Source organism: Aedes albopictus, unplaced genomic scaffold, assembly GCF_035046485.1.
Source record: "Aedes albopictus strain Foshan unplaced genomic scaffold, AalbF5 HiC_scaffold_23, whole genome shotgun sequence".
Lineage (NCBI taxonomy): Eukaryota > Metazoa > Arthropoda > Insecta > Diptera > Culicidae > Aedes > Aedes albopictus.
In genome coordinates this window covers 1-25,000 of record NW_026917013.1, presented here as the reverse complement: position 1 = coordinate 25,000, position 25,000 = coordinate 1, and the positions used below count along the sequence as shown (strand labels likewise).

Here is a 25,000-nt window from a genome sequence, read left to right as displayed (position 1 = left end):
TGTTTATGAGAACACATACCTGAAGGACTTTAGAAGCATGTCAAAAAGATTTTGGAAGCTTCCCATAATGTAGTATAATGAAAGCAACCCAGAAGGATTTTGAAGTATTTAGAAGCATTCCAGAAAGATTCTGGAAGCATCTTAAAACGAATTTACATCTTATAAGAAATCTAGATGCATCTCAAAAGAAATCTGGAAGTATCCCGGAAAAAAATTGAAAGCATCCCAGAAGGAATCTGGAAGAATCCTTAAAAAACAGGTATCAATTTCAGAAAAATTCTGGAAACGACCCAGAAAGAATCTGGAGAATAGGGGAAACATCTCAAAAGAAATCTGGAAGCATCCCTGAAAGATTCTGCGAGCAACCTTGAAGAATTTAGAAAGCAACCCAAAGGAATTCTGGGAACACCCCTGATAGATTCTGGAACCAAACCTGAAGAAATCTACAAGAATCGCAGAGAAATTCTGGAAGTATCCAAGAAGAAATCTATAAGCATTCCCAGAAGGGATCTGGTCATAAGCGCCAACTTGTGACGTAGTTGAGGGGCGAAGCTCTCCAAAAATGATCAATATCCAACTTTTTTGAGTTCAATGTACTAATTTTCACGTAAATATGCCTAAACACTGCGTCGATATTATCCGAATTTCTTTGATTTTGAGAGGCCTTAACCCCCCCCCCCCCCCCCCCCCCTCCACTATGTCACAGGTTGGCGCGTATGGATCTGGTATTATACCCGGATAACTACTCGGGAAGTGATTCCTAAAACCTAAAAGATTCTGGGAGCAACCTTAAAGAATACTGAAAATAACTCAGAAAGCTTACGGAAGCATCCCTGAAAGAATCTGTAAGCATCTCAGACGTATTCAGGAAACATCTCTGATGGATTCTGCCAGCATACCCAAAGGATTCTTGAAGCATTCCAGAAGGATCCTGGAAGTATCCCTGATAAAATCTGGAAGTATCACATAAGAACTTGGGAAGCATCCCAAAGAAAAATTGGTAGCATCCCAGAAAGATTCTTGAAGCAACCTAGAAAAATTTTAAAGGATACCTGGAGGATTCTAGAAGCACCCCAGAAGGCATCTGAAAACATGCCATAAGCATTCTGGAAGCACCCTAAAAGGATTCTGGAAGAAATCCAGCAGGATTCTGGAAGCATTCTATAAGGACTCCAGAAGCAACTATTTTGGAAGTAACCTAGAATGATTATTGACCCAACCTAGAAAAATTCTGGAAGCCCTGAGGGATTCTGATGCTGCATAGTGGCCACCAATATAGTTTTAGTCAACCTGTATGCTTTTGATTTTGAATTCTGTATAATTTATTAGGCTGCAGCATAATACACATATCCATAGTAAAGGTATTCAGGAACTCGGAATTAGCACTCATCAGATTTCACCTTCTTACTGGCCAGGGTTATGTGATATAACTTCAATCCTATAAACAGGTCTTTGCAGATTTTCTTTTCATACTTTCAGTATGGCTGTGAATGTAAATCTTCTGTATACCCGCTTATACGGATGTTCCGGGTTGTTCCGGATTTAATTTATTTATTTATTTATTTATATAACGAATACTTGCTAAGTAAGGTGCAACCTTTTAAATTTTAGCAATCGGAATTCAATATTATTCATAGATCATTATTTTTAACTTAACTAAACAAACTAATTCCTTTGTTCCAGAACCACAATTGGGCCATGATATACAACTGATATTATCCGGAATGCGATTAACTTCTGATTTACGGGTTCGAAATGAATATCTGTTGCGAAAGTATTTTTGATGACAATGATTTTGCTTTCCGTAAGGAACTCGGGTTGATTCCGGCCCTCTAGCTGGCCAGGATGAGGCCTCCGTCTAACGAGACCGCCACCAATCGATTCAGTACACTTTTTCCAAGCGAGAATGGTCTCAGTCGTTGGCAGAACCCAGCAGAGAAAATGAATTTAGTCGTGTTTCGGGTTCAATTTTTCCCACTGTGAACCGGTTTACTGGTGAACTCTAGCGATTTCGGACCTGCGCCGCGCCTGCCTACGGACTTGGCGGCGGATGCAGCGAGCACAAACGGAGGAAGAGCGAAACGAAAGGCGGATGGTATTCACCGCTGCAAAGTCACGCTGAAGACCGAGATAATGGCAAGCAAAAAGGCCTGCTTTGAGGGTCTCTGCCTAAAGGATCGTGATGGTCAAGAGAGGGGGTTGTCCAGGAGCTTTTTCTGCGTCATGTTCTTAGTTATTGGCATCCTTTAATAGGACAGCAGGAAACTAGGGTTGGTGATGATGATAGCCCTAACACGATGTGGAACTTGCGGGGATAGCAAAAACTCAAAGAAAATAAAGCCCCAGATCCGGACAAAATTTCGAACTTGGCCTTAAAAGTAGCTATTGCACAGGCTCCCGAAACGTTCAGGCCGACTGACTTGGGGACTCCCCAAAGCGAGCGATCGATGTTCGTTGCTGCAGGCTACGCAGCTATCCTTGAGGTGCCAATGCCATCAATTATTTAACAAAATCTTGTAAGATTCTCTGATGTAATGCACGAGTTCTAGGCTCCTTGGACAACTGGTTTCAAATTCCAAGGCAAATTTTAATTTTTACTTAAATTTGACAGTTCGACACATAAACTTGACAGTTCTCCTAAGGAAATAATTATCGAACTGCCAAGTTTAAGTGAAAATTAATTTTAATTCTACAATTGGAACAGACCCTAAGTTAATTTACCCACGTTAAACATTTAATATTGATGCAAACCAATGATCAGATTAAGCTGAAGTTGCTACTGTACCTCGAAAACACCTTATTCCTCAAATCAGACAACATATAGCGCTGATGATTGCTGAGGCCGGGTTGAGCTAGAATAAAAACCAGATGAAACCCAACGGATCCAGATGTCATCAATTTAGGGTGTACATCCAGGTTTCATGTAACTGGTTTTATCAAGTTTTTAAATTTTATGTTTAATTGGTTGGTTTACGTACATCCGTTGTACAATTATGTGTCACACCAATTATGGGACAACCGCTTTCGAATAGCATAGTTAATTGGCTAACTAAGACTACTAGTACACAATGTCGAATATTTGACCAAACACCAATCAGAGTGCGAACACATGTTTGTCATAGGTCAGAATTGTGCGATGACTGTAATCGAAATCCAACAGATTTGTATCTGTATGTAGATACATAAAGTGTAGATGTAATGAATTTCTCCTTGAAAAGACATTCCGATGCTGCCCAACAGAAGTTATGACATGCAAATAGGTGATTCTGGGAAATCGATTGAACAGAGCTCGGTATCAATTAACAGTAGTGACAAATTGGAACAATATAGTTCAATTCAAGATCACACACGCAGACGCACGTGTGTGGTTGTATCATCTTACGATGCGCGAAGATCCCATCGTTTGATTGACTTAATCAGTCGGTTTCCTTTGAATTGAGGTTGAGGAATTTCTGTCAGGGTCGGTGTTACATCGTGTGATTTTATACTGAAGGGAGCGTAGTATTGTGCTAGGCAGTCGCCGACAGTTTTTAGTTCGTCCCTGTCCGCGCTCAATATAGCGTCCGTTTGTCTGGGGTGATCGCGATCGGAATCGAACGATAGTGACGATCGTCTATTGGTCACATGTTAGTGGCGCACTTTCCTACGCTATATATTATAAGACTATAACAAGGTAGGAGAGAGCAACCAGCAGTTATACGTTATGTTTATTGCAAAGAATGTTTTAAAAAGTTCAAAAATAATATACAAAACTATTTTCTTGCTAGGAGGTTTAATCTTCTGAATACTTGGTGTGGCACCAAACACTGTTCTCCAGCATCGTATCCTGGTGGTCCTTAGCATGCGTCCGCTCCAGGCTTGATAATCCTCCTCGAAATCAAAAGAGTTTTGCAACATGCTCTAGAGCGGTGTTTTGCTTTTGCCTCGTCGCGAGTGAGCGAACGAACCTCAAACAGAGAGGCAATAAAAACTGAGCGAGGGAGAGGGGAACGAAAAAAGAGCCGATGATTATTTCGGGTTTTTGAGTGCGATTTTCGCCTCGAGAGTCTTTCTTTGTATGGGAGTGGAACTCGCGAGAGCTTTTTGAGTGTGAGTGGACGTGAGAATCACAACAAGCAATTATGAGTGTTGGACGGACTCCTCGCTGCGCGGCAACCTCGCGCTCGGTGCTGTTGAGGATTTGCGTTGTGATTTTTGAGTTTTATTTTCACTCCTCAGAAAATCGCCGAAATCGCTTCCTCATTTTCTCGCGAGGGAGTTTCTGTCAAGCCTGGTCCGCTCTCATGATCATATGGGAGCACTGGTCTTCCAACCAGGCTAAAAGTTCATCTCGGGACCCACGCTTAACTTCCCTTCCGAAGAAAGAACTCACATTTTGAGAGTTTGTCTGGAGTGGGTTTCGATCCCCCTCGGTTTGATAGTTACGTGTTTAACCATCACACCAGGTCCGCTCCACAATGTGAAAAAAATTAAAACAGAAGTTTTGTTGTCTTTAGCAGCTCCGTTTCCCAGATGTTGATAACCATCCGGTGGTGCAGAAAAATGTTAAACATGGCTGGGCTCACCTGAGTGAGTTCATTTGCAATATCAACATCACTAGCTAGCTACCTTATTGCTATTGAGATGATATGATGAATGGCATCTCTAACTTCATTCAGTGAGGGAGTAGTCGAATCCCATTATTCACCTGCATATATAGCCATTTCTTTCCGCTGCCGTGATCCTCAGTGCCTACGTTCCCTGCATTATTAAGCCGTTCGCCGATTTGCTGCTTCCAACTTTCGATCCCCTCACGTTAATCCGTCAACAGTTTCCCGACCTTATCGCTGCACATTTCGACTCGCAGTACGAAGCCCCTTCGAGATAAATTGAGCTTCTGGAAAAACTTTCCTGTTTCTTATGAACAGCAGTTCCATATCCTCACATTCCTCATCTTCCAAGTGGCATTTCTTCTCTCGAAAAAGGCGAGTCTACTACTTCTGCTTTCGTTTGTATCGTTCCACGTGCTTCCCGGTTCCATGCCGCAGTATAATCGTCCACGCTGCATTCTTCTCCTCCCAACATCTCTCTGCACTCCTCGTCGAACCATTCGTTCTGTCGACTCGACCGTTCCGTTCATCAGCTGGTGAGCGCTCAAATTTTCAATCATCGATCTGAATTTCTCCTACTGGGCTATCTGAGCGTTTTGGTCTCCTATGGTGATCTTGACGAAGTGACTTGGGCAGTGATCGTACTCGCGTTCGAGCTGCGCGTAAAATACGTCTTAGCCAGTGTAGTATGTGTAACTGAGTGCGGACTGTGCACGTTGATTGTGCTAAAGATAAAGAATCGACGTTCGATCCATCAACCAGCACATTTAATCGTCGATCGGCCACCAACTCTCGCGTTAACCACACAGGAGTATCTACAATGATTGATTTCTCTTTATGATCTCTATGGGTGTGTTCTACGTGTTACTCTGCCTTTAAGCCGGGCTCAACAGCCGAGGTAAGATCTATGCGAAATTCGGTTAATCTGTCTGCTTCGCGGATGAGTCATCGGCATGGCATGCATATTATTATTTCGACACTGATTTTTCATTAGGGCCTAACTGACATTTTCGAGTTCTCTTCATCGATCCTCTCTTTGTGTTATCAGAGAATGTGTATTGAGTTTTCCAAAGATTTTTTGGATGAAATGCGAAGAAGGCGACTACATGTTGCTATAGAAACAAAAAGAATAATGATTTTGTTTATTTCGATCAAGTTATTAGCGAAAGAGAGAGTCGACGAAGAGAAATCGATCAAGTCAGTTGGGCCCTTATGAAAAATCATTGTCGATTTGCATTATTTTGAATCAGGTTGGCACGTGGAGTAACACAAATTAAACTGGAAATGAATGCATCTAAAACGAAGAAACCTTTGTTACCCAAGCTATGTAGCGATGTAGCTTCACTTAAATACAAAGTGGACAGCTTTATCAACCAACCCAGCAGACGAGGAATTACTCTGTGTAGATGAAATCTGAAACTAGTTCTAAGTATGAATTTCCAGAAATGCTGAACAATTGATTCGAGCAACACCGGATCTTTTGGCCAATAGAGTACAAATTGTTGATGTTAGGAAAAGCTAATTGTTGAACACTTTCCACTACAACCGTTTTATTTAGCTAACAGCCGCGTGAACCGAAGACGACTCTCTGTCTCCCTAGCTATTTCGTTGCAGGAGGGTGACGACGACGATGCGATGTGATGCATCGTACGATGGTCGCCGTAGCAAGCGTGCACGACAATCTAACCAAGATTCAATTTGTCATACGTTCTAGTTAGTGAATTGTCCGAATACACGATCGACGATATGCAGGTCAAACCGGACAAGTTCGTGGGAGAGCCCAGATCGGTTGATGTTTGCCTAATTGGCGTGTGCATGGAAGCAGTTGCAGTTGACTTAATTTGCAGTTATAAGATCATTTCGATCCTAATTTTGCAACCAGCAAGTTTGTAGATAGTATCAATCAATGATGTAATCATCTTGATTGATGAAAATTGGCTGTGATATTATACTTGGCCGGTTAAATACAAATTTCACTTTTAATGCTTTATTAGTCCATCAAAATGGATTCGCGTTTTCTGGGCCTTATTCCCACAGAATCTCTACAAGATTTCAGCATACTTTCAGTCATATTTTCGGTCGTTTCGCTTCAGTTCTGGCTCGCTTTTATAATGTGTCATACTCGACAAGTGAACCTTGATACCTGTCCTAATATTTGTATTATGTTTTTTTTTTTGTTTTAGTTGCGACTCTCATTGACACTCTACTTTGTGCATTCTCACCTGTTCAGTTCCATGAATCGCTACAGTATAGATATGTCAGTACCATAAGTACAGTCTATGTTCAAATGACTAAAAATATATACTTGCGTGTTTTCCGGATTTGATCAATCCTAATTTGTATTATATCGCTTTTACCGTACATGGCTGCAGAAACAAGTGGAAAGCTGGAAATTTCATAATGTTTTGGTTGTCTTTGTTTTACCGTGTTCGCCGTATCGTAATGGCATAAATTAAGTTCGGGAAACACATTGAGTTTTTGCACTTTAAATATTACACAATGTTCTAGAATAGCAATACAACTCTGTGCTTACTTTTATTCCTACCAAAGCTCGATCTTTTAAAATATTCAGGATTTTTAAAGAATTCTGGTAATAAAATCATGCAACATCTAATTAGCCCCACTCGCTCAAAAGCTCGGTCGTTTGTGCACATCTGTTCTTCTCATAATAATAATTTTAAGTCATTAAAGCTCCAAAAATGTTTCCGTTTTATGGATTTTAAATATTTCTTTTTTCTAACATGACGTTAAAACTAATTTTACGTTTTTTTACAAAATAGCCAAAGGCGAGGCACATATTTTTTTTTCTTCAGTTTCATCTCTCTATATTCTTCTTAAGTATCGAAAAAATATATCGTTTAATTTGTTTCCTCTCTAAATATAAATTTTGAGACTTAATAATTGTTATCTTTCATTTCACGTTGGAGTAAGTCCAGCTCAGCCGTTTCAAACTGCGATGGCTCGTGGTAAGCATCTTTCGGTTTCGCCGTCCGTACGCGTGTTCTGTTGAGCGAGTAGGATGTTGCGGTAAGTGACGGTAACTGTATAGGGGCGTGAAAATTGCGATTGCGCCTTTTGATAGTCTTTCTCTCATGGCACGATGCAGCTGAACTATAAAATTTATAGACGCTCGCGTCTCTCGGTTTTTAGTTTTTGCCTATCAAACAACTAACATTGGAAACAGTAAAATGAAAACGGATCTAATTGATGATACATTTCAACGTCAAAAAACTACACAGAGTACACAGAAATCGAGAATGTATGTTTGCTCTTTTGTTCATTCCTTGGCCAATATTTTATCATGTTCATTCACTTGATAGGAAAATCTTTCTTTTTTAAATGCTTTATCTCCTTACGGTTAACAAGTCTTCATTGAAGCAATCGTCATTTTTGAAAATCCAAAAGTATTTCCGCCCGTAACACGGTGAATACGCTTTCCCCGCGAAAAAATCTGTTTTCATCGAGAAATATGTTTTCGTATTTTCAATTATGGTGATTATATCAATGACGAATTCTTCAACCTTAGAGTAAGGAGGGGCAAAAGATCGACCCTAGTTGAAAATTCAATTTTTCTCAAAAAATCGAAGCAGATAAAAATAAATGAATACCGTGTGCCGTGTGGTGATTCTACCATCCATCAGCTAAAATTTTGCTGAACAAAGTTACGCCAAATGTTTTTTCAATTTTGAGTTACAACACTTTTTGTATGTATGTGTCTTATTCGAACTGTTCTTGGGCAAAAGTTCGAATCTTGTGTTTGTGGAATTTCGCTAACCGTAGCACACTATTTTGATACTTTGGTAATAGGAATACCTAAAACCAATTAATATTTGATGTTGGAACTAGAATGCACTTCAAATTTCGATCTGAATTTTACCCAAATTAGGGTTAAATTTACTACACCAAAAATAAGTAGTTTTCCTCCAAATTCAGATAAAACAACATTTGTTTCAACTTTGATCCAATTTTCTCACTAATTCTATCATTTTTAGAGATAGTATGTACATTTTGCCGAATTTGAGGTTTTTACCTAAAGTTGCCACATGACTCCAACTCTTGCCCCACAATTCGAACTTTTGCCCCACTATGTGTAAAATATGACTTCCAAATCTTTTCTGCAAAAAGTTATACATGCTAAAGCTTCTTCAAAATATGCCTAGTTACGCCCCAAAATAAAATATTGAATTCGATTTCTTTACAATTCCATTCCATGCGCTGGAAGGATCATCGCATATTACAATTTTTTGATCAAAAACCAACATTTTGTCATAACTTTTCGAAATATTGATTAATTTTCATAATTTTTGAAGTGAAAGACTCTTTTTCTAAAAGGCTTCGAACAACCTTGACACCCGAAAGTAATAATTTGAATTGAGCTCGAAAACTTCAAAAGAAACTTTTGCCCCACTCGAACTTTTGCCCCACTTTACTCTAAGGAGGTATGTTTGAGGCATCACGCTGCCGTAGTGCACATTCAGGCTGATTACCTGGTTTATATTGACTCCAGCATCTGACTAGGATTATACATTTGGTAAATATTTATGCTATATAACAAAGGACAGAATTTGAAAATTAGATTATTGATGGAAAGACTGCTGTAGAAGGAAGTGTGCATGACATGACCCATATCATCTAGGTCCCAGAGCTGTGATAACACTGCTGTCATCGTGATGGAGAGGCACGTGATCGATAGATGACCCATCGATGGGTGGGTCATTGTGATCGTTTCCTCAGGTCAAGACTATTTTGGATCTATTTAGGCTCCGCTATCGGTTGTGCCTACGCAATACGCATTAGCATAGCATAGCATAGCATGAATACTTGCACAAATCTTGGATGGAGTTGCAAAGTTGAATATTTATATTGACATTGCTGATGTCGCTACTATCTACAATGTCATAGATTCACTCAGCTCCACACACCTGGCCAAGTCCTTGCAAGCATTTATAAATGCCTTCATCAACTTAGAAAGAGCCCAGAACTGAAGCATCTTCCAATAGATGAAAGGATGTTGAAAATAGCGAATTTTCAACTTATATGTAGTTATAAAGTAAATATACTGAAGTAGAATTATTTATAAATGAATAATATTGGAAAGATCTCACCAATTGTTGTAGGGTTTTTGTGGTTCAATGCCGATCATCTAATTGCCTTGATTAATGTTCTTCTCTGTAAAGAACAACACAATACTCAGCAAAGAACAACACAATATTCGGTTGTGCCTACGCAATACGCATTGTAAATAAAATTTAGTACATTTGGTATAAAAAATACTACTTGTTTATTTATCATAAGCAGCTCAAATTTATCTGAAGAGCTAATGATGTCCTGAAAATTTTTGTCGAATATCACAAAGCTATAAGAGGCTACTTTCTACAAACATTTGAACATGTTTTAGTTATACACGGACAGAAAAGCGTTCACATTGAAAATAAAATAACGTTTGTTGAATTTATACAGTGAAATTCTTTTGAAATTATGTGAATTCTGATAGTTTCAAACAGATTTTCCAATTTAAAATCCATGTGAAATTCTGTTTGATTTATCAATCCAGTGCTTAATGGCGACACTTGAAGAAATTAACATTTTTTTCTATCTGTATTAACGAGATTTTTAGGACCCACGCTATACTTCCCTTCCGAAGATAGAACTCACATTTCGCGAGTTTATCGAGAGTGGGGTTCGATCCAAGGTCCTAAGCGTGATAGTCAGGTGTTTTAACCATCACACCAGGTCCGCTCCACAGAAATTAACATATTTCTACTTTGTTTCTTAGGCAATTTAACTAACCATTCCCTCGACATCGAATAGAAATGTAAAAACCACAATTTTCTTTCATGTTGAATCAAACAGAGCATTTTGATGCAAATGTTTCACTGATGAATCCCTCGATTACTTCTGTCAAACCAAGCAGGATGTTTTGTTTTGCAAAGCATTTACTACTTCGCAAATGCTGGAAATTGAATAATATTCGAATTATGCAAAGTTATTACAAATTAAAAGCATAATTGAAAATTACCTTCAATAAGTGCGGCATACAAGGTAAGGCATTTTTAGATTTTTAGCCATAGGCTAGTTCAATAACAAATTTTGAAAACGACGTATAATCAATGGTGTAGCATTGATTATACGTCGTTTTCAAAATTTGTTACTGAGTTCATCTCGGAACCCACGCTTTACTTCCCTTCCGAAGGAAGAACTCACATTTCGCTAGTTTGTCGGGAGTGGAATCCTTTGAAACGTTGTAAATTTAATTTATCAGAAGCATCAAAAGCATGTTGTTTTCCAATGAATATATTATTGGAAGTAAAACAAAAATATTTTTAAAATTATTGCGATTTTTTTTACTGATTAGATTTTAGTGCAATAAATTACGTCCTTCTCCGATTTCGCTATCGGTTTCGCTGTTGCTCGTTGTTGCCACCCTTTAGCAATTCGCTCGATTTTATGACAGGTCTCACCCGCCGACGCAATGTTTCCCATTGGTTCTCATTGTTCTCGGACTACCAGCTGGTCATGTTTACACAACAAAATCTGTTGGTCTTCCAATGTTTACGTTCATCCTGATTGTTCTCTTGCTACCAGCTGCTTATGTTGTCATAACAAAATCAGCTGCTTTCGCCTGGATCAGGGTCGGAAGGCGAAAAGCTGATGAAAATGACTGATGAGCATGATTTTTGGGCGAGTTCAATTTCGTCATGAAAGTCTGATCATTCGTGAAAAATACAATACCATAATATTGTAAATGTCAAACTTGACAATCCACGTCAAAAGCCTGAAACTCTAGTTATTTCAATAAGATTTCCGATTGAGGAACAACAATACAAGATTGTAAAAACAACCATACATTCTCGTTGCGGCCAAAACAATGTCAAATTTCTTTTTATTTTACGTCAAATAAGGTCAATTTTACCGTAGATTTTTCTGCGTGTAACATGTAAAAATATAACAATAATAACACAATCTCACTGTTTCGGAATATCTACGGTGGTGTAATACCATCCGGTTACATGAAGGAAAAATTTAGTCTCTCGCAAGATATGTAACTGCAAAAAGCTTGGTTTTCAATGTCTAATCGCATCACATTTCAATCGCGAAGCGCAAAATATAGGTACATACCGTCTTACCCCGCTGGTTCGACACGTTTTAATACGACACTTTTAAAGTTGTACCCCGCTCAATCGACATATGTCGAATTAAAAAGTGTTCAAATGTCACAGTGATGTAGGGCCCTGCACGAAGTTCCCTCCTTCTCTTTCACTCTTCCAGAAATTTTGTAAACATCAAGCCCAAGAAACGGCAAAATCCCATACAAAATCAAAACAGTGCAGTGCCCTGTACACTGTAAATGCAAAACAGTTTGATATTGCACTTATACTCGCACCCGCAGCAGCTCGTCTTGCAGCCGCTGATTCCGGAAGTTCTGTTCTGAGTTGGTGCTATTCGACACCCAAACCGCCTGGAGACCAACCGGAATGAACTGAGGATGGAAACAAGCGTAGAAAGAACGAGGTGGAACAGTGGGCAAAAACGCCCTTTAAAGCACGACTTTAAAGATGACGTCGGTAAATACTCCAGATATAATTCATGAAAGGTCACGAAACATGTCCTCAGATCTTATCACTTCTCCGTTTTCGTGCCTGTCTTTGTAACCGCCGAGTTTTTGATAAATTTTCTGTTTTGTTCCGCGTTCTGTCAGGCCGTTAAACTAATTCGTTTCCTTATCCCCACATTCATGGGGGCATCCTCTATTGCCCGTTGTGAAGATTTATAGATTCCGACGCAAATAAATGATTAAGCTCATTTTCAGCGTAGGTGTGTTATAAATGTTTGTTTACAATGCAAAACTATCACCAAATGTGTACCTAACAACACAGCGTAAAATATTCACCAGGACGCGGTCTGGTTTAATATCTGTGGGACCACGCAAGAAAAATCCACGCAACTAATTTTCGCGCATTTTCGCGAAAACAAACACAATAAATGATAAATGATAAATGACTATAATTTTATGATCCTGTTTCTTTTTAATCAGGTTGAGTATAACTAAAATTTATTGCTTATCAATAGTTTGCCAAATTAGTTACCAATCTTGTTTTTAAAACTATGGCATTATATTCATCTAATTCCGTTTGTTTCGAGTTCGAAGAAACTTATGGATGCTGTAGAGCAAAAATCGGAAGTAGGGATTTGAATGGCATTTTATCACAAATGAACATTTACGTCATAAAAAGGTCATTATTTATTTAGGTTTTGAAAAATTATTCCTAATACTTTCTGTTTCAGCGATAAAGGTAAATTATTTATGGATATGATTATATGCATGATTACATGTCTCTCTCTCTCTCTTCTTGGCGTAACGTCCTTATTGGGACAAAGCCTGCTTCTCAGCTTAGTGTTCTATGAGCACTTCCACAGTTATTAACTGAGAGCTTCCTCTGCCAATGACCATTTTGCATGCGTATATCGTGTGGCAGGCACGAAGATACTCTATGTCCAAGGAAGTCAAGGAAATTTCCTTTACGAAAAGATCCTGGACCGACTGGGAATCGAACCCGTCACCCTCAGCATGGTCATGCTGAATACCCGTGCGTTTACCGCCTCGGCTATATGGGCTATATGATTACATGTACAAAACCATTTTTGTTTAAAAGAAACACTTAAATTTAGGTGGCAATATAGTTGTTACTGCCCGTTTAGCCCAAAAACACTGGTGGCAATATAAATATAGTAGTCACTGCCTGTTTGGCGTACTTCGAGTTTTTAGGTGGCAATATAGTTGACACTGCCCGTTTAGGCCACCAGCGTTGGTAACAATGGTGCCCGTTTAGGGTACTTTACTTCTCGAGACAGCGACAAACATATTTTGAAATGGAAAAGGCTAAACCCATAATATATCCGGGTCGAGGAAAATGTGATATTGGTAAAATTGGCATAAGAAATAAAAGATCTAAAACTAGTACCGTAAAACGGGGTATCATTGATCAGCGACCTCATGAAATGTTCAAACCAGCATTTTACATTGAATCAGTTTCTGCTATCGAATGGTATATCGTAATCTGCTATTATTTAGCTATTGAATGACATGTAATTCTTGAAAATTGAATTTCATAAACATTGAAATAAATCGATTTATTCATAAATGTGTTTCGTAGCGCAATGAGATACATTGTCAAACATTCATGCATGGCATGAATACTAGATACAAGATGAGGTTCAAAGTCACTGTATTACTTCAATATGATATCCTAGAGTTGGATTTAACGAACGGAACTTTTATGAAAATGCTCTTTTTCAATAAAATATACGATTTATTGAAAGTAGGCTATCAATTATTTAAGCCATTGTTTACTTTTAGGCGTTATTCGCGGTTTGGAGGATTTTGATCCAAAAATAACTCAAAAAGTATGTAACTTGTAAGAATTTGGACAACCTATTCGAAATCAGCGATTCCGAATTTAGTAAGTAAGGTTATTTTCAACACAAACGAACATTGTTAACTTAGGTGATCAATGTTACCTCAAATCAACAAAATAAAAAATTAGATTAAAAAGCCTACTCAAACATGTTGAAAAGTTTTACAATACTTTTTCGAGTTTAGCACATAATCAGAGGGCCAGTACTTGTTTGTAAAATTTAAAACATTTAACATTTGCTTTAACAAAAGAATTATTCAAGAAAAATCGGAAATTCTGATCAATGTTAGGGGCTGTCCATAAACCACGTGGTCATTTTTTGGGACTTTTCAACCCCCCCCCCCCCGTGGTCATTAGTCCATATAAAATTTTTTATTTGTCCATACAAAATGATCATTGGCCGAAACCCCCCCCCCCTAATGACCACGTGGTTTATGGACAGCCCCTTACCCCGGATTACGGTATCTGAAATTTACTTCTGGAACACCATCATCAGATCATATTTAGAACTTTGTAAGATCTAACCAATAGCAACGAGCTATTCGTTTGATCATGAAATATCAAATTTTGATATTGTTCAGATGTTCCAGGAACATTTTTCAGATATTATTTTCAGATCGTATAAATCAATCAAACCAATATCACGTTTTGATTGTCAGTACTTCACCCCTACCCGGGTACACTGCGTAATTCAGCTCATGTAAACCTGCAATTTGATTATTTCTTACAATATTGACACAACATCGGTTTTACAGTGAGTTTGAGCTTATTTTCTTCAGGTTGTTAAATTTTGCCATTTTCCAATCTACAAACAGCTCCCAAATTGTGATTAAAGCTTAGTTCAGGACCAAAAAAAATCCCCAACGTTGTCAGTAATCCCAGCCCCAGGTATGAGTAAGCCGAAAAATAATTGCAAAATAAGGTGTAATCAAGCAGAAGAAAAATTAAAAATTGTAAGTGGCAATACAGCCTTACAAAGGGTTAAACCTTATTTACTCGAACGTGGGCTTTTATCACTTACTTCCCTCTGCTTGTAACTCCCTCAAGTTCAATCTGGTGCAGCATGTAGAACTCTGAAAACAGCATTACTGTTTTACCACCAGAAATAAAATGAGCACATTTGCCGGTACGCCTTCCTTAGGGAGATAAGCGACCATCCCGATTCATCAACTAGGAGACAATTTTAATTAGATCCGATCACTTAGGGGTAGGCGGGGCAATATGGACACCCGGGGCAGAATGGACACCCTCAATATTTTGAAATATGCGAACTTTTTTGAACTTTTAATGAATGGAGAATATAGTCCATTTGTCTAAAACGTAGTTTAAGGAAAGAAACATTCGAATTTAAAATTATACTTGATTTTACACGAAAAAGTTGCGTCCTCCGTTTTTTGTGCATGGAAATTATTATTTTCACACCATCTAAAATAAGATTTAGTGATTAATTTATTGCAGGTCGATTAAAACCTGATATTTCTAGAACACATGCAAGTAGTTTTGCTGTATCTACATGCTTAACATGTTTATATTTTCTTCTTTATTATATCGAAAATCAAGTTTGGAAATATCTTCTGCTGCCTTGGCAAAATGGACACTCACCTTTTTGAAAGAAGAGGCAAGGGAAAAATATAACCTAAATCACAAACCAACCAAATTCTTCGATTTCAGTATATTTCCGGTTAAATGTTCACTATAGTAGACATAGGGTGAAACAAATTGGTCAAAAAACGACAGCAGTGGAAAATAGTTGTTCTAGGCACAGCTGTACATGCCGACAAAAAAGAAGCTTTATCCAAAACAGCCTGAATTTAAATTAACTGAACAAAAATGAACTACTTCGGCGTATTATTTATCCATAATAGTTGTTTTGTAATGAAATGACTTTATAGGTGTAAATAATGTACGAAATTCGTAAAAGTCTTATGGTGTCCATATTGCCCCATGGGGGTGTCAATTCTGCCCCGTATGCTTGAAGACGCTCATGAAAACCTAACATTTTTCATAACATTTTTTGGAGTGGATAAATCATTTTTCTTCGTGAGCATTCTTATGCAATAGATGCTAAATAGACTTTAATAGGATACATGTATCAAAAAACTAAACTTTTTTGACATCTTGCCAGGTAAAGTTGGCAAAAACCTTAGGGTGTCCATATTGCCCCGCCTACCCCTATCTGCCTTGCAAATGATATGGGCATTATTGTAATAACATTTAAAATCGATTTTGGCACTTACCTCAGTAAAAGATTACCGAGAATCAGACGATTTGTTTTGTGACGCCATAATTCAGTTACCAATTAGGGTTTGGGACCATTTGGGCAGGAGCATCTATTTTGGGCACTTGCTGCTATAACTCAGTCAATTTCAAACCGATTGACTTGAATTTTCAAACATGACTAGCTACTGTGCCTAGCTGATCGTGTCTCAAAAATCAAGCCAATCGGTTCAAAATTGACTGAGTGACAGCAGCAAGTGCCCAAAATAGGTGCTCCTGCCCAAATGGTCCCAGACCCTATTGTAATGCCATAGAAACTATACGAGACGAGATTCAGCATACGCAAACTTTCTCCTTACAGAAAACTCGATCAAATCAACCGAAATACCATAAAGCTTTGTCAAAGTGTTCGATTCAGTAAAGTTTCACTTCGACTATAGAATTTTTATATATTAAAAAATATTAAAGACTGTGTTACGGAGATAGGACAAAAGAAAACCAGAACAAAGTATTTACGAAAAAACAATTTAATTGAAATGCTTATTTATAATACATAACAAAATGCATATGAAAAGGATATATAAATGAACGAACATAAAATGCTTATACGAATAAAGGAATATGACTTATGCAATAAGAACTATCATCTCAATTGTAACAAATCGAACTAAGTAATAATAGATACACAAGCTGGTCAATTATAGCACAGTTGCACTGTACTTTTCAGAGAAAAAAATGTTAAAGGCGTATCGAAATTAGGTTCGGCAATTTAACGGGATCGTTGACGCGGATCGATTGGCTCCCGTCGACTAACATATGGCGTTGTATGATGTACCATGTATTGTATTGTAAGCATTTGTTTTACTAAAAGATCGAGCGTTGGTAACGTAAAGTTTGTTGTTCCAATCCATTTGAATGTTGTACCACCTGCCGAACAGATCTCTTCCTAAGCGCAGTTCATCGCAAAGCGTCTTGTTTGGCTGACTGTGCTGCTTTTGTTTGTTTTACATATTCGTGGATAATGGTTTTGTTGGATCATTTGCTGTTGGCAAACAATATACTTATCTCTTAATATGTGATTATTATTACTAATAACTTATCGGTTTACATATAAAAAAAAATATTATCTGCATTATTTCTTCGTCAATGCTTTCCGTTTTGTTTTTGGGAACCAAAGTCTTAAAGTAATAAATTTGTACATTTAGTATTTGGGAATAATTATCGGCGAATTATTGGGTAGGTATTATTTTCCAGCGGAAATTTAGTTTTAGTCAAAATAAAATGTTCCTACGGTAATATTTTTGAATATTTGATGTTACATTGATTCAGGAATTATTGAACGTTATAATCGATTTTCTTTAGCAATTTCGAACAATTTCGACCCAACAAATTTTTGACATTCTTTTTTAATATGCATAACAATATTTTTCAACTTGCTTTGAGCATAAAATGCATCCCATTTTTAATACTGGGTTGTATATTGGAATAATTCAACGGTTTTAATAATTTATCATCCTACGTTCAGTAGTTGCTCTCAAAAAGATCACGAATGTTTCTCATGTTTTTTTTTTGGGAGATCATTCTTACAACGAGGGGAATGTAGCGTCTGGGAGGAACTAAATACGAAAATTGAAAATGAAGAAGACGAGGTAAATTCAAATTTCACTTGGTCCTGTCATTTGCTGTCATTGTGCTTTGAAAAACACTCATTATGAACCTGTGTAGAAAAGAACTAAAACTAAAGCTTGCCAAGTTCTTTTTTCTTGCTTTTGGTACCGACATCACATAACTCTCATGTTTCAGCAGTCCATTATTTCCCATTCATCACCACATATTGGATACAGGTTAAAAACGGTCCAGTTCACAAACATTTTAAACTTTTTTTAGTCGCATTCATTGTTTTAAGAGATTCAACCTGCTATCTTGTACAAACCAATCATTAGTTTAATACATAGTCTATTGATGTGAGAGTAGTCGTGTCAAATGTTATCTGCGTCGCGTACAAGTTTCTTATATCAAAATATAATGTATGTTGTGTTTTTTGATTCTATTGTTAGTTTTCGATCGATACTTTTGCTTACTATTGAAGGTAATGTTTGGTGAGTTATTTTGCGGCTGTTCCAATTATGATGTATTTTTTGTGTAGGTTAGTTATTTTTTATTCAAAACATGAGGAAGTATTTGCAAAACAGACATTTTAGTATGAAAAGAAAGCATGGGGTGTCGAAGTTATACGGCGGATGGATGTTAACGTAGAATGAAGTACTTTTAGTTAATTTAAAAAGTTGATGATTATGGAGAAAAATATGCTAACAAACGACCGTATCGATGTTTGTGAGTTTTTTTTGTTAATATGGTGATCATAAACAATTACGAAAAAAAACTTTGAACTAAACATTTCAAAACTCGAAAAAATAATATTGACGTCAATTTTAAACAATGATGGGCATGTTTTGCTCATGAAGTAACTCACTAGTAAATAAAACAACACATCAGAACACAATGGTTCCGATAATCAGCTTTGTGTGAGTTAATTTGTATCCGTTTGACTAGTGAGTGCGAACCAAAAAGGAAAACGTGAACGACTAACGGGGGTGCATTTTATAGTAGTTACACTCAATTTTAATAGCAAATCAAGTGATCATCATTCATAAACTATAACGTAACTGCATCAATGTTCTTGAAAAGCAGAACTTCCTTTACCGCATCAGAGTTGTTTCACGAATCACGTCGAATGCGAGCATCTTTCGCTTGCTTGTGAATGAGGAAGTGCGATTATTCTTGAGCCCCTGTTGTTTATGATCATTGGCGTAGCTAGCCTTTTCTTTTTTCTAACTCTAAACAAACGCGTGAAAAAGCGAGATGCATGGGGGGGGGGGGCCTGTGCCCCCTCTTTCATCCTTCTCTTTCTCCTGTTTGTTTAGAAGAATGAGTGAGAAAAAAACACTACGCCAATGATTATGATCAAGTTTGTTTGTCTTCTGCGTCTGCTCAGCAGCCACATAATGCTATCCCTGCTTTCAACCGCCGTGAAGCGTAAATTATGGTAAATTTTTGACACACCATTGCATCTAACGAAGACATACTCACCAATTTACAGTAGCAGTGTTCTGATAAAGTGTTGCGTCTGTGACGTTAACCCGGGAGCTGTTGCGTCGTGTACTGAGTACACGCACCATGAAAAATTCACGCTTGTGGTACACAGCGTGAGCGTGGCGTCGTTGCAGGGATCGCGCTAAAGATGCCCATATTTGGAATTTTGACTAAAGTTTGCAACTCCCGGATGTCAAATGAAAGCGAGTCGAAATGTGTTGGTTTCTAACTGAGATTCTTCTCGGGATTACAGCTAGGATTCCACCAGAAATTGATGTCAAGATTTCTTCAGAAATTTTATCGCGAGATTTTTTTTATATAAATTCCTTTTTGGATTCCCACAGAGGTCTCTACCAAGATTCCTTCCGGGGTGTTTCTACAAATTTCTCTCGGGATACCACCTAGGATTTCCCAACGAATTCCTCTAAGGATTCCATCAGAGATTGCACCCGAGATTTCTGCCATCACTCCCTAAGAGTATTTTTTTGGAATTCATTCTAGAATTCTTCCAAGCATATCTACTGGACAGATATAGCAAGTAACAGAAGCAGCTGAATAAGAATTTCTTAAGCTAAAATTAGCTTAAGAGACGTTTGTTCAACTCTTGTTAAGCAAAAAAGTTTCTTAAAATTGCTCCCGGGATAACATTCATTTTTTCTAGATTCTTCCTGGGATTTATCTGGAGATTTCTGGAGTTTCTCCTGGAATGTGCCCGTATTTTTCCAGGGATTCCTCCCGAAAAGAATAGTATGAAACTAACTAAGTCATCCAACGTTTGATGAGCCTGATAAGGCCTATTACGGTAGCGATCATCATTTGGTTTGATTATTATAAAAAAAATCGTAAATAAAAGAAATCTTATGTTGTAATCTACACTTCTGTGTGATGTACTGTTTAATAACAATAGAAATCAAGATGGAATTATGTGCTGGTTTATGTCATGATTTCTATTAGCCTTTGATGAAACGTACATAAGCTGAATGTTATTCCTCAGTTCCTGATTTATATCTGTCATTTATTGTTATCTTGTCGTCAGTACAAAATCCGCCATCAAAACATGGCATTCAAAACCCGATCTGCCTTTCGTTCCTTTTTACTCTCGTCTTATTTCTCCTTAATATGCCTTATTTACACACACACATTGACGCTCTACAGTTATCAGTCGATGACTGGAACAGTTTAAATGAAATTAAACACACTTTTCGCATCGATTGAAAGAGAACGAAGGATTTAGTTACGACGCAAATCAAAATAAATTTTCAACTCAAGTCCCTATTCAAAGCACATCCTCTGTATTTATTGTTCTACCGTTACGAAGCGCTCTACTGTGGTTAATCGAGAAATTTGTCAAAAACTTTTAGGTCTCCATTCCCTATTAATTTGGTAATTACTTTTAATCGACAGGTTAATAATTCTCTCCTTGGTTTGACCGTACAAAATGATATAGAATCGACATTTTAGTTGTACCTACCGATGTAATTGGGCAAAATGCGTGCCAACAGTTCGCGAACGAATGTGTATACTTTTGTTACGGGAGAAATACACACTAGATCTAAGGGGATGAAAGAGAAGCGGCAAGCTGGGCCCACAAAAGGGGGCTTCCAGCCTGCGGCAGCAGCGGCGACAAATTAATCTGCTGCGCCGGTTCCCGAAGACGAAGGCTGCTGACTGTCGGCTTCCCCTTCGTTGTTTCCGTCGTCTTCCGGAGTGGTTTTCAACGTCGGTATCGGCTGCAGCGGTTGAAATGCAGACCCTAGAGAAGGTCTAAGCTGGAAAGCAACGCACGGTTTGAAGTGCGTCGTATTTGTACTTGTGTCGGCTTCGGTTAGCTTGAGGTTTACCTAAAAAAAAATCAACGCCTAAATCTCAAGCCATTCAAAGTTTAAAATGACATATTCTGAATTCCTGGGTAATCGGCATGCACACTTTTAACCAAACCTTACCTTTTCACAACCATCGGGCGGTTCACGTGCCAAGAACTTGTTGATCCTGGGCGATGCACTCGAAACGGCTGCTCCCTCGTCGGGGGAAGTACTTTGGCTTCCGTCGTCCGAAGACAACGTATCGCCCAACGGCGTCTGAGTGTTGACCGAGCGAGTGTCGCTCGTCATGATCACACCTCCACCCGCAGCGTGAAACAGCTCGGCCAGCGGAGCACGATGTCCTTCCGGGGTGCCACGGGAGTACTACAGTGCGGTAAAGTATCATGTTTAGTTAACTATACACTTACAGTATCTTTTGACTGACACGCGCAAACTTTTTCTAGTGCGTTCATACAAAGTATTGCAACGGCAATGCTGACAAAACATAACGTGCAATGTGCACATCTTAGCAAGAGAATTAGTTGGGTTTATTCCGAGATCAATAAGAATTGGGAGCGGGACATTTGACATAAAGACATTTGACATAACGGTCATTTGGCATAATGGAAATTTGGCATGATCGAAAATGAAAGCAAATTTTCTCAGCAATTCAAGTATGAACTGGAAAAAGTTTTCCACGATGCTTCGTACTTGACTTATGATTTTTCAGAAAAGGCTAATATGGCACATTTGGACATTTTTCAACAAAATTGGCCATAACTCAAAAACGAAAAAAGTGCGTTCCAAAAATTTCAGCGATTAAAGCTTATGAAATAACCTTCTCAAACATATTTTTTCAAAATTTTCCACGAGTTCGGGCATTGTTTTTCCTACTTTTCTTTGCGAATTTCTCATAAAATTTTGTGGAAAGCTTTTTCTAGGTCATATTTTTTTTTTGATTTCTGAGAAAATTTGCTTTTATTTCTTAAAAAAATATTTGTTTCTATGATTCTTCGTTCTTGAGTTATGATTTTTCAAAGTAAGTAGTGTCAGGGGAAAACAAAGAATTTCCAACTGGAACTGAGTTTTCCGGAAAAATAGGCGACCCAGAATTTTTCTCATTTTTTTTTGTTCATACACTACCCGTCATAAGTACGGACTCACAAAAAGTATTGCAACAATATTGCATCACCCTGACTCACCTCGATATCTCCAAAACCTGAAGAGTAACAAGGATGCTCTGCCTATGATCGCATAATTGTCCCATATGAATAGGAAACCCAGCAAAGATGGGACTGATATGCGATCATAAGCAGTGCTGTCTTCAGGAAAGTTATTCAGAAGACCAAAAGCAACAACTTTTCAAGGCGGCATTTTTGTAGGTGTTCTGGATTTAAAGATATCGAGGTGAGTCAGGGTGATGCAATATTGTTGCAATACTTTTTCTAAGTCCGTACTTATGACGGGTAGTGTATATTCATGAGCCCAGCCTGTGGAAAATCTGAAAGTCTGAGACCCTTCGGCCCAATTTGTACGATAATAAAAAAAATGCCCAATGCGTAAAAAAATAAATCAAAACAGATAATAACTATGATCGAAAATTATGAGTTAGGGTAATTGTTCCCTTCGTTGTGGTAGTACCTAATGTTGCGGTAGTGGCAATTGAGCACTTTTTCGGCTGAAATGTTACCAAAAGGCATTTTTAATAGATGTATTATGCTTAAATTATGAGATTGCACCATTTGTGTGCTTAAGATTTGCCCAAAAACCTAGTTTAAAAAAATATTTTCCTTAAATTTTTTGCTGCTGTGTTCCTATTGTTACGGTAGTGTTCCTAATGTTGCGGTATCCCATATGATTTCAATGGGATACCGCAACAATAGGAACAAAAATTAAATTTTACCTCCATAATAGGAACAGTGTGCCTAATGTTGTGGTAAGCGATTTATGATCGAAAACAGAGAGAAACGATAGTTTTTTATATTTTTCCAAGCAAATTTAAAAAAAGAAAAAAAAAGACGCGGACTCCGTCTTCAGCCAGAGGCTGTACAGACTGAATGAAACTAAACACTAGACAAGGGACATACGGAGCATGCACCAGTGGATACGGAGAAGAAACTATTCTCACGAAAAGTTTCATCGCCCGGAGCGGGAATCGAACCCTCACCCCATAGCATGGTGCGATTAGAAGCTTGGTTACCCTAACCGCACGGCTACGAGGCTCCACAAATTTGGATAGAAAACTACCAACTAACGTTTTGCAACCCTTCATTAGATGATATGATCATTGTTTTTAAAATGAATTTACCTTAATACCACAACGATGGGCACACTTACCCTATGCTCAATATTTTTAGTCTTAATAAAAAAGTCAAAACGTTGAATAGAAACTTTTCAGGTCAAAACAGCGATGAAAAGATCAAAACAAAAACTTTGATTTTGAGATTTTTAGTTATGAGAATGTTTTTTTTTTTCATCTTGATAACTCTATTACTTGATGGCCCCTTGGATATCGAGTTATGGAGAGTTGACTGTTATTCTCATTTCATTCTTACCCCCGGTTATGAGTATCATTTTTATTTTAAAATGCAAGGCACTCACCATTTCCAGATCAGATCGACAGGTGTGCGGCTGACCGGTGTACAGAACCAACTTTTCTATTTCCTGATTTAACCCTTCTACGGAGTTACGCATCGGCCGCATGTGAACAGGTGGACAGGTACGTGGAGGTATCGAAACTGGGCTTGCCTTAGCTAGAATTGAAAACCAGAGAAAACACATATTTGAACTGGTGTGAAATATATATGAAACCCCACTCTTACGAACCATGGTTAGGACTAAGTGTCTGGGAACTAACGGAGTGTTCACCGCGGTGTGTGCGTTGCAGTCTTTGTCTTATCACCTTCTCCATCTTCAAATCAGTCGGGGTGGTCACCTCGGTACGGGTTATGACGGGCGAGGCGTCCGCCGATGGTCCGGAACCCGCACCGGCAGTCGGTGTCCACGTACTGCCTCGTGTGCGTTCCAAGTAGGACTCCTCGGTTTGGGTGGCCTTGTCCAGCTGCAGCAGAGTGGAGGTTAGTAGACTCCAGGCCGGAGCCGGACGCAAATACAGTGCATCGAGGGATGCTGTCCTCCGCATCGAGCCTTCATTCAACGTTAGTACTTTTCCTGCAAATAAAAACCATTCTTATTACATATGCCTGAAATAGATTGAGCTCGAGACTGAAAAAATGTTAGGACATTTTACAATACTACTTGAACGGCCGGCACCAAACTGACATGGTAAAAATTGCATTTACAGACTATCGAAAATGTCTCGTTGTATGTAGGCACAGCTTTAAACGAGGAAATAGCTGACGAGCGTAAAATAGCTGGAAAACGACAGAAGTCTATGGGGTAGGCGCATCGTACGGAAGAGGGGTGTGCCTTTCAATCGATTACCGCTATGATTTTCTCGCCTGTCCTTCGAATGTCAGCGCAACAGAGTAATGGGTGGTGGGAGAGATTGGTCTTAGACAATCCCCACCGGAGGGCTCTAAACTAGACACGCATCATCACGTTGTTAACAAGTTTTACTTAGTTATTACGACCGTACACAACGTACGCTTTACATATTCCATTATCTATATTCCTCCTTTCGGGACGGAGCGCAAAAAAAAATCTTCATACAAATGGCTCAACTTTGGTTCTCCAGAACTCTTAGATTTCCCAACAAAACAACAATTATGTTTCCTTATTTGAAAGAACTACTCTTTGTCTTTCGATTGTTAGCTTTGACTACCTTAACGGAAATAAAAAAAATATGTGACAGATAAAACATTTTCGTGTCTTCCGATTTTTGTACACTTTTTATTTAACTTGTTGTGGTAAATCTCAGAAG

The 25,000-nt window shown here is 38.3% G+C and overlaps 1 protein-coding gene across 1 annotated transcript; it reads right to left on the bottom strand.

Annotated features, from left to right (window-relative positions):
* Positions 1-16,733: 16,733 nt before the first annotated feature.
* Positions 16,734-24,288, bottom strand: LOC109422445 (protein FAM117B; the record flags this gene model as incomplete). The annotated part of the gene is given in 4 exon segments (XM_062843453.1): positions 16,734-21,156; positions 21,259-21,501; positions 23,719-23,870; positions 23,944-24,288. Coding segments are annotated over 4 exon segments (953 nt in total), but the record flags the coding sequence as incomplete, so codon positions are not given.
* Positions 24,289-25,000: the final 712 nt, after the last annotated feature.